Source organism: Haliotis rubra, unplaced genomic scaffold (genome assembly GCF_003918875.1).
Source record: "Haliotis rubra isolate DU_JTF1 unplaced genomic scaffold, ASM391887v1 Scf596, whole genome shotgun sequence".
In the NCBI taxonomy this organism is placed as follows: domain Eukaryota; kingdom Metazoa; phylum Mollusca; class Gastropoda; order Lepetellida; family Haliotidae; genus Haliotis; species Haliotis rubra.
This window is the reverse complement of record NW_025767297.1, coordinates 51,189-61,655: the sequence shown is the minus strand read 5'-3', so window position 1 is coordinate 61,655 and position 10,467 is coordinate 51,189. Positions and strand designations below refer to the sequence as shown.

The 10,467-nt window shown below is 48.2% G+C and overlaps 2 protein-coding genes across 2 annotated transcripts in view; both read right to left on the bottom strand.

Moving 5' to 3' along the window:
• The window catches only part of LOC124255165, a 63,694-nt gene that overhangs the window by 39,033 nt on the left and 14,194 nt on the right, over nt 1-10,467 (bottom strand). The window lies entirely within an intron of this gene.
• LOC124255171 (proline-rich extensin-like protein EPR1) lies at nt 5,294-10,263 on the bottom strand. Its single transcript, XM_046689011.1, has 4 exons — nt 9,398-10,263; nt 6,850-8,018; nt 6,143-6,509; nt 5,294-5,807 (listed from the first exon to the last, which is right to left on the bottom strand). Exons 1-4 carry the CDS (start codon nt 10,261-10,263, stop codon nt 5,294-5,296), a joined length of 2,916 nt encoding a protein of 971 aa, XP_046544967.1.

The window sequence follows — 10,467 nt, the reverse complement described above, 5'->3', positions numbered from 1 at the left end:
CTCACTCACTCACTCACTCACTCACTCACTCACTCACTCACTCACTCACTCCTCACTCACTCATTGAAACAAGGAAGGCATCTTGCAAACTGTGTAATGTGGCCGTGGAACAATGTTGAGATTGGTTTACATTGTTTCCGTTCAGATCGAGTATAAGTTATTATGTGTCGATCTTCAACATCTTCAAAAGAGTTCAGTGTGAAACCAAAGTTTTTCTTTGTAGGCAACACACCAGCAATGCAGTTGTAACCCAGATTTGAATGTATCCTCACTGACGTTGCCAGAGCAATATGTTACAAGTTATCTGCTTCAGTTGCGTGTTGATTCTCAACCTGACACTAAATAGTTTACATAGGGCTGGTACTCTGTTAATAATGATGCAAACATAGTCAAAATGCATCTACACGAACAGGAGAATATGGGAATCTAAGAATTAATTTACATATCGGATAAGGCCATCCAAATCGCTATTACGTGTTTTCTCGTGTAGTACGTTGTCATCTTTTCTTATAAATTGTGAAACTACCAAAACGTATCCGCTCACACTGGGAAATTTTGTATTGGAATATTTTGGTTCATGGTGAACAAAACATAACGAAAATGTGGCGTTCGTATTCACAACAAATTCTCTCCAAGTGATCTGAGTAACATTGACCTAGTGTTAAGCATAGCGGAGTTATACCCCCTTATCTTTATACGTGTATGACCGCTCTGTCGTCGGTTGATGTCATTTTTAAGATTGAGCGTATAACGTTATGCATAAGCACACAATCCCGTGTCATATATACTTATGTCGTTCAGATATCATACTGTATTTTCTTTGCTCACACTTTTCGTAAAGACGCCAAATTAAAAAAATCGTAGCACAGTGCTTTTTCGGTGCAAGATAAATAAGCGGAGAAATTAACGCATAATAAAATTTTGGAGAACATTTAGCAGTGTCCATTTCTCAAACCGCGGATGTATTTACACTTATATTTATACCAACGGATAGGAAATTTAATATTCTACATTTCTGAGTAATTTTAGAGCCGCACGCAGATCCAGGACCACGCGAGGGCAATTCTCGCACAACGTACACTTTTCAAAGCTTATGAAAATGTGCGCCTGAAAAAAACCCTCGGCATCCAGGGAATTATGCGTGAAACCAACAACAAAGAAATGTGCAAGAATTAACAATTGTATTCCACAATAAACTAAGTTTACAAATCAATACACATTAATACAAGGGTAGCACTGTGGCAGAAGAAAATAGAGTATCATTCAAGTTCAGAGGCTGCATGACACAAGACCAGTGATCAAGGCTACATGGGCAATGATGCTAATATGCACCTCTAAGTAACAGTAATCTAGTCTGCAACTATGGTTTGTTGTTCAGAAATACTCCTGCTATATGGCAGAGGTCTGTAAATAATCGAGTCTGGACCAGACAATCCAGTGATCAACAGTAAGAGCATCGATCTACGCAGTTGGGATACGATGACAGGTGTCAACCAAGTCAGCGAGCCTGACCACCCGATCCCGTTACTCGCCTCTTACGACATGTATGGGTTACTGAAGATCAATTCTAATCCGGATCTTCACGGGGACAACTTGCAACTCAGGTAAGCCAGGGTACATGATGATCACACACAATGTTGGGCTTCTGGGCTTCTGGTAACGCTGGAGGCAATAGCTTGCTCCCCTCCTATAAACAAAAATATGTTGCTAGATACTCCATATCCGTCTGAACACAGCACACCACTGCCCGTCACTTACTCTACAGGTACACTGTACAATAGGTGCAACATTGTTGCACAACGTAAAGCACTGCCTCATTACTACTGGCCGTCATTGTCTCTACAGGTACACTGGACAATAGGTGCAACATTGTTGCACAACGTATAACTGCCTTATATTGACCATATCTTCAAGGTCACCACGCCACTTTGACCACTTTTCAAACTCTCGTTAACGCGATATCTCATGAACTGTTGTACCCTGTCCCTAATGTCTTCAAATTTGACGACAGCCGACATTGGGGAATTACGCAGACACAATCGATCTACGCAATTGGGATATGATGAATAGTCGCCTCTTACGACAGGCATGGGTTACTGAAGACCAGTTCTAACCCGGATCTTCACGGGGATGAGGACGAGCCTCCTATGTGATGAATGGCTCACTGTCAAGCAAACCTGAAGTAAACCTGAAAGATCTGTTAGTCCATCTGACCTGTCATCTGATAATTAACTTGTCTGTATCGTAAACTATATATATATATATATGTGTGTGTGTGTGTGTGTGTGTGTGTGTGAGAGAGAGAGAGAGAGAGAGTGTGTGTGTGTGTGTGTCTCTGTGTGTCTAAATATGGGCTTTTGGCCCGTGATCTCGATTGTGAATAGTAATGATGTAGCCCTTTCTTTCAAATTGTAAACAGTGTTGTTAGTGTGTATAAACAAACTTGCTTTTGAGTGTGACTTTAATTATGGACGTATCTATGTGTAAATTTGGTCTCCCTGCTATAGGGCTGAAATAATACCAATGCGACGTAAAGACGTAACTCACTCACACTCCCTCACTGCCTATTATCATTCTCAACATACCTGTGAGTGATATCGATATTCACTATCTAGCAGGGCAAGACTTGGGTGATGAGCATTGTCACTGTCTGTGGTAACTATGTAATGGTGACCTTGTGACGTAAACCACTGATGCGCACAATCCAGCGAAGCTGCACGTTCAGATAATGTTTGTCAGATATCAGCTCGCAAAATCCACGAAGGACACAATAAGAGAAGGTATCTTTTATAGTCAGCTTGCCAAGACTAGCTGCATAGAATGCTCAATCTTAATGAGGGAAATCCCCAAACGCACGACTGTACCCGTTGTGTATGATGTGTTCCTTTACCAAGAATATTATTGTTATTACGTTGTAAAGACATGTCATACGTTAACTGACAATGCAGCTCTTTTAAGAGGCATGTGCAAGAAACCGTGAATAATGTTCCGACGTCAGTTTATCTCGGGAAGTCACGAACAGTATTCACTATCGGGGTATCTGGGTGGAAGTCCCAGGGAGTATGCGAGTAGCTGAGTATTTTGTTAGGGTAGGAGCAGCACGGTGGGGGGTAGGGAGGTAGTGGTATCTGTTTAATGGAGTACCACGGTAGTGTGATAGCGCAATAGTGGAGTAGCGGTACAGCAGTGTAGCCTTGTATCTTGGTAGCAATGTACCAGGGTGGCAGAGTACCCGACCAACAGGCCGAGAATCTTGAGTGAGTGAATGAGTGAAGCTTTATAGTCACATCGGCAATATTTCAGCCATATCGTGACTTTAACAAATTACACATTCATAATAAATGCAATCAAATCATAAAAGAACCTGTCGACGATGGACAGTAAAAAAATAGATTATCACAGACAAAGAATTAAAACTAGCATGTAAATGTAAAATTAAACAAATTTTATGAACAATGCAACATATTAAAACGGGCTAGAGATCACCAGCAACTGAAGGTAGATCACCATGCTAGGGACCATGGGGACTTACAGTACATTTGCTACCTGCATCAACCCTAGTTGGATTTACACCATCCCTTCAGCCACTGGCGATTGTAGGAAATTTAGCCTAATTTTCAAATAACAGAAATTCTACATTTAAAATGTGGTAAGTGCCGAGAATCTTGGTATTGGGTAGGAGAAGCACATGGAGCATGAGCACTGTACTGTAGAAGCAAGTGGGCTAGGGCGTATCCGGATAGTTAAGTGAGTGAGTGAGTGAGTTTAGTTTTACGCCGCACTCAGCAATAGTCCAGCTATATGGCGGCGGTCTGTAAATAATCGAGTCTGGACCAGACAATCCAGTGATCAACAGCATGCGTATCGATCTACGCAATTGGGAACCGATGATATGTGTCAACCAAGCCAGCGAGCCTGACCAGCCGATCCCGTTAGTCGCCTCTTACGACAAGCATGGGTTACTGAAGGTTCATGGTAAGTACCATGCTGGGTAGTGTAGTGGTAAAAGAGCAGAGTAACTTGGTAACAGAGAGGTGGGGTGTCAGAGTAGTTTAATAAAAAACCATTCAATTAATTCTATTTCTTTTTAAAATGTCATACGTAAGTTGGTGTTGTAATGGGTCCCAAACATGATATTGTTCAATTGAATACAGTCTTTCTCTCATTCACATCTGAAATTGGATTTGACTACAAACGTCATGGTAACATTACTGTGCTAGAAACATCCAACAAAACACAAATGTTTTACCAGTATCAGATATATCTTCTACGAATAACAATTTTGCTTCATTTCAGCCACCTTGAAACAAAGGCGTATCATTTATTTTGCCCTGCATTTTGAATATATTCTCTTGACCAGAAAGACCACCTTCATACCTTAGTTTGGTTTGGTTGTTGCTAACGCCGCACTCAGCAATATTCCAGCTACATGGCGGCGGTTACCTGGATTTAAAATAATGATTACATGAATTATTCTTGACAACCAAATGTTGTTCCGAGATGATTGTTCGGATTGTTTACTGAGAGGGGTAGCGTTAAAAATGTTTGTTGTTTTTTCATCCATTAAGATATCAGATGTTTCTATAAGCAGTTTGGGTCATATTATGGCGACACATCCGGATTCCTTGGAAACAGATACTTGTCTGTTTTATGTAAGGGTTAACATGGACAATACGTTTGGGTTAGATCGTGAGTATTGGACAATGATGATTCTGTGATTGTTTTGCTTGGGAAAGAAAGAAAGAACAAAGTATGGTTGTTCAAAGCTGGTTTGAATCCGGTTTCAATATAACGTCCTCGTTCCAAATATAGTTAGTCTAACACGATGGCCAATCTTGTCTGTTTTATGTAAGGGTTAACATGGACAATACGTTTGGGTTAGATCGTGAGTATTGGACAATGATGATTCTGTGATTGTTTTGCTTGGGAAAGAAAGAAAGAACAAAGTATGGTTGTTCAAAGCTGGTTTGAATCCGGTTTCAATATAACTTCCTCGTTCCAAATATAGTTAGTCTAACACGATGGCCAATCAAAAGAAAGGCTCAATGTCACATCTTCCTTGTTTGATCCAATAAATACGGATGGTTCCACAAGCAGTCCTTGAGCAGCGCGGTAACACCATTCAGGTAATGTTTCTTCTTTCAATCTACATCTGTCTTGTGCGTGTCTACCCAGCACTTGAGTTGTTTTGAGGCAGTATTATACCCTGTGCTACAATGATTTAACTGTAACACACTGTTCCTGTACATTCAGTCGGGGGTACTTGTACGCTATATTTAGAAGTGTTCTAGATTTAGGCAGAGCGATTGGGTAGCAGGTGAGGTGGAGGGGCAGCTGGGATGGTGGAGTAGCTGGTAGGGTGGTGGGGTTGCTGGTGGGGTGGTGGAGTAGCTGGTAGGGTGGTGAAGTAGATGCTGGGATGGTTGAGTAGATGGTGGGGTGGTGGAGTACCTGGTGGGGTGGTGGAGTAACTGGTAGGGTGGTGGAGTAGATGGTGGGGTACAGGAGTAGCTGGTGGGGTGGAGTAGCTGTGGGGTGGTGGAGTAGATGCTGGGGTGGTTGAGTAGCTTGTGGGGTAGTGGAGTAACTGGTAGGGTGGTGGAGTAGCTGGTGGGGTGGTGGAGTAGCTGATGCGGTGGTGGAGTAGCTGGGTGGGTGGTGGAGTAGATGGTGGGGTGATGGAGTAGCTGGCAGAGTGGTGGAGTAGATGGTGGGGTGGTGGAGTAGTTGGTGGGGTTGCGGAGTAGCTGGTGTAGTGGTGGAGTAGCTGGTGGGGTGGTGAAGCAGCTGGTAGGGTGGTGAAGTAGCTGGTAGGGTGGTGGAGTTGCTGGTAGGTTGGTTGAATAGCTGGTGGGGTGGTGGAGTACTTGGTGGGGTGGTGGTGTAGCTGGTGGGGTGGTGGGGTTGTGGAATAGCTGATGGGGTGGTGGAATAGCTGGTGGGGTTGTGGAGTAGCTGGTGGGGTAGTGGAGTAGATGGTAGGGTGGTGGAGTAGATGGTAGGGTGGTGGAGTAGATGGTAGGGTGGTGGAGTAGCTGTTGGGGTTGTGGAGCAGCTGGTGGGGTAGTGGAGTAGCTAAAGGGGTGGTGCAGTAGCTGGATGGGTGTCGGAGTAGATGGTTGGGTGATAGACTAGCTGGCACATTAGTGGTGTAGCTAGTGGGCTGGTTGAGTAGCTGGTGGGGTAGTATTGTAGCTGGAGGGGTGATGGAGTAGATGGAGGGGTGGTGGTGTGGTGGTGGAGTAGCTTGTGGGGTTGTGGAGTAGCTGGTGGGGTGGTGGAGTAGCTGGCGGTGTCGTGGAGTAGCTCCTGTAGTGGTGGAGTAGCTGGTAGGGTGGTGGAGTAGTTGTAGGGGTCGTGGAGTAGCTGCTGTAGTGGTGGAGTAGGTGGTAGGGTGGTGGTGGAGTAGCTGTTGGGGTTGTGGAGCAGCTGGTGGGGTAGTGGAGTAGCTAACGGGGTGGTGCAGTAGCTGGATGGATGGTGGAGTAGATGGTTGGGTGATAGAGTAGCTGGCACAGGAATGGAGTAGCTATTGGGCTGGTTGAGAAGCTGGTCGGGTAGTGGTGTAGCTGGTGGGGTGGTGGAGTAGATGGAGGGGTGGTGGGGTGGTGGTGGAGTAGCTTGTGGGGTTGTGGAGTAGCTGTTTGGGTGGTGGAGTAGCTGGTGGGGTGGTGGAGTAGCTGCTGTAGTGGTGGAGTAGCTGGTGGGGTGGTGGAGTAGCTGGTAGGGTGGTGGAGTAGATGGTAGGTTGGTTGAATAGCTGGTTGGGTGGTGGAGTAGCTGGTGGGGTGGTGGAGTACTTGATGGGGTGGTGGTGTAGCTGGTGGGGTGGTGGGGTTATGGAATAGCTGGTGTGGTTCTTGAGTAGCTGGTGGGTTGGTGGAGAAGCTGGTGGGTGGTAGTGGTGCTGGAAGTAGCTGGCTGGTAGGGGTGTAGTAGAGTAGATAGATGAGGGTGGTGGTGTGGTGGTGGAGTAGCTTGTCGGGTTGTGGAGTAGCTGGTGGGGTAGTGGGGTAGATGTTTGCGTTGTTGAGTAGCTGGTGGAGTGGTGGAGTAGCTGGTGGGGTAGTGGAGTAGCTGGTTGGGTGGTGGAGCAGCTGGTAGGATGGTTGAATAGCTGGTGGGGTGGTGGAGTAGCTGGTGGGGTGGTGGAGTAGCTGGTAGGGTGGTGGGGTTGTTGTGGGCTTGTGGAATAGCTGATGGGGTTGTGGAGTAGCTGATGGGGTTGTGGAGTAGCTGGTGGGGTAGTGGAGTAGCTGGTAGGGTGATGGAGTAGCTGGTGGGGTGATGGAGTAGCTGGTGGGGTGGTGGAGTAGTTGGTAGGGTGGTGGTGTAGCTGGTGGGGTGGTGGGGTAGCTGGTGGGGTTGTGGTGGGCTTGTGGAATAGCTGATGGGGTTGTGGAATAGCTGATGGGGTTGTGGAGTAGCTGGTGGGGTAGTGGAGTAGCTGGTTGGGTGTTGGAGTAGCTGGCAGAGTGTTGGAGTAGCTGGCGGGTTGGTGGAGTAGCTGGATGGGTGGTGGCGTAGATGGTGGGTTTATGGAGTAGCTGGCGGGGTGGTGAAGTAGCTGGTGGGGTGGTGGAGTAGCTGGTGGGGTAGTGGGGTAGCTGGTGGGTTGGTGGAGTGGCTGGTGGGGTGGTGAAGTAGCTGGTGGGGTGGTGGAGTAGCTGGTTGGGTGATAGAGTAGCTGGCACAGTAATGGAGTAGCTAGTGGTCTGGTTGAGTAGCTGGTAGGGTAGTGGTGTAGCTGGTGGGGTGGTGGAGTAGATGGAGGGTGGTGGGGTGGTGGTGGAAGTAGCTTGTGGGGTGGTGGAGTAGCTGGTGGGAGTGGTGGAGTAGCTGGCTGAGGGTGAGTGGAGTAGCTGCTGTAGTGGTGGAAGTAGCTGGTTGGGTGGTGGAGTTGCTGGTAGAGCTGGTTGAATAGCTGGTTGGGGTGGTGGAAGTAGCTGGTGGGGTGGTGGAAGTACTTGATAGGGTGGTGGTGTAGCTGGTGGGAGTGGTGGAAGTTATGGAAGAAACTGATAGGAATTGCTTGGAATAGCTATTGTGGTTCTGAAAGTAGCTAAGTGGGTTGGTGGAAGTAGCTGGTTGGGTAGTAAAAGTAGATGGTAGAGAGTGCTGGAGTAGCTGGTGGGGTAGTTGTGTAGTTGGTGGGGTGGTACAGTAGATGGAGAGGTGGTGAGTAGTGAGTGGAAGTAGCTTGTCAGGTTGTGGAGTAGCTGATAGGAGTAGTAGGAGTGAATGTTTAGGTTGTTAGTAGCTAGTAGCTGGTAGTAGTGGAGTAGCTAGTAGAGGTAGATGTTTGGGGTTGTTAGAAGTAGCTGGTAGAAAGTGGAGTAGATGGTATAGTGCTGGAGTAGCTTGTGGAAGTAAAGTAGGGTGTAGCTGAGTGGGGTGGTAGAAGTAGTAGAAGGAGTGGTGGGTTAGCTTGTGGAAGTAGCTAGTCGGGTTGTGGAAGTAACTAGTGGGAGTAGTAGTAGAATTGGATGTTTGGGTTAGTTGAGTAGCTGGTGGTAGAGGTGAATAAGTAGCTTGTAGGAGTAGTAGAGTAGCTGGTTAGGTGGTGGAGTAGCTAGTAGCATATAGTTGAATAGCTAGTAGGCTGAGTGGAGTAGCTTGAGTAGGAGTGGTGGAGTAGCTGGTAGGGTGATGGAGTAGCTGGTGGGGTGGTGGAGTAGCTGGTGGGGTGGTGGAATAGTTGGTAGGGTGGTGGTGTAGCTGGTGGGGTGGTGGGGTAGCTGGTGGGGTTGTGGTGGGCTTGTGGAATAGCTGATGGGGTTGTGGAATAGCTGATGGGGTACTGGAGTAGCTGGTGGGGTGGTTGAGTAGCTGGTGGGGTGGTGGAGTAGCTGGCGGGGTCGTGGAGTAGCTGCTGTAGTGGTGGAGTAGCTGGTTGGGTGGTGGAGTAGCTGGTAGGTTGGTTGAATAGCTGGTTGGGTGGTGGAGTAGCTGGTGGGGTGGTGGAGTACTTGATGGGGTGGTGGTGTAGCTGGTGGGGTGGTGGGGTTATCAGAAAGAGCTGATGGGGTGTTGCGGAATAATAGCTGTTGTGGTTCTTGAGTAGCTGGTGGGTTGGTGGAGTAGCTAGTTGGATAGTGGAGTAGATAGTAGTAGGGTGCTGGAGTAGCTGGTGGGAAGTAGTGGTGTAGCTGGTGGGGTGGTAGAGTAGATGGAGGGTGGTGGGGTGGGGGTGGAGTAGCTTGTCAGGTTGTGGAAGTAGCTGGTGGGAGTAGATGTTTGGGTTGTGGAAGTAGCTGGTGGGGGGAATTAGAGTAGATGGTATATAGTGCTGGAGTAGCTGGTGGGAAGTAGTGGTGTAGCTGGTGGGGTGGTAGTAAGTAGATGGAGAGAGGTGGTAGGGTGGGAATGGAAGTAGCTGTCAGGTTGTGGAAGTAACTGGTGGGAGTAGTAGGGTGGATGTTTGGGTTGTTGAGTAGCTGGTGGGGTGGTGGAAGTAGCTTGTAGGAGTAGTAGAGTAGCTGGTTGGGTGGTGTAGTAGCTAGTAGCATATGGTTGAATAGCTGGTGGAAGTGTGGTGGAAGTAGCTGGTGGGGTGGTGGAATAGTTGGTAGGGTGGAGTAGGAGTAGCTGGTGGTGTAGGGTGTGGTGGGAGTAGCTGGTGGGGTTGTGGTGGAGCTTGTGGAATAGCTGATAGGGTTTTGGAATAGCTGATAGGGGTACTGGAGTAGCTGGTAGGAGGTGGTGGAGTAGCTGGTGGGGTGGTGGAGTAGCTGGTGGGGGTGGAGTACTTGGTGGGGTGGTGGTGTAGCTGGTGGGGTGGTGGGGTTGTGGAATAGCTGATGGGGTGGTGGAATAGCTGGTGGGGTTGTGGAGTAGCTGGTGGGGTAGTGGAGTAGATGGTAGGGTGGTGGAGTACATGGTAGGGTGGTGGACTAGATGGTTGGGTGATAGACTAGCTGGCACAGTAGTGGAGTAGCTAGTGAGCTGGTTGAGTAGCTGGTGGGGTAGTGGTGTAGCTGGTGGGTTAGTGGAGTAGATGGAGGGGTGGTGGATGGAGGGGTGGTGGTGTGGTGGTGGAGTAGCTTGTGGGGTTGTGGAGTAGCTGGAGGGGTGGTGGAGTAGCTGCCGGGGTGGTGGAGTAGCTGGCGGTGTCGTGGAGTAGCTCCTGTAGTGGTGGAGTAGCTGGTGGGGTGGTGGAGTAGCTGGTAGGGTGGTGGAGTAGTTGGTGGGGTCGTGGAGTAGCTGCTGTAGTGGTGGAGTAGATGGTATGGTGGTGGAGTAGCTGTTGGGGTTGTGGTGCATCTGGTGGGGTAGTGAAGTAGCTAACGGGGTGGTGCAGTAGCTGGATGGGTGGTGGAGTAGATGGTTGGGTGATAGAGTAGCTGGCACAGTAATGGAGTAGCTAGTGGTCTGGTTGAGTAGCTGGTCGGGTAGTGGTGTAGCTGGTGGGGTGGTGGAGTAGATGGAGGGGTGGTGGGGTGGTGGTGGAGTAGCTTGTGGGGTGGT

What these genes read in the sequence shown, in the direction of transcription:
- LOC124255171 (XM_046689011.1), bottom strand. Translation starts at nt 10,263, where the DNA reads ATGCACCACAACCCCAACAGCTACTCCACCACCATACCATCTACTCCA. An exon ending in GCTACTCAAGAACCACACCA is followed by an intron (nt 6,510 to 6,849) that starts GCTATTCCATAA and finishes TTCCTGTGCCAG; the next exon opens with CTACTCTATCACCCAACCAT. An exon ending in CCACTAGCTACACCACTAAT is followed by an intron (nt 5,808 to 6,142) that starts GTGCCAGCTAGT and finishes CCACCCTACCAG; the next exon opens with CTACTTCACCACCCTACCAG.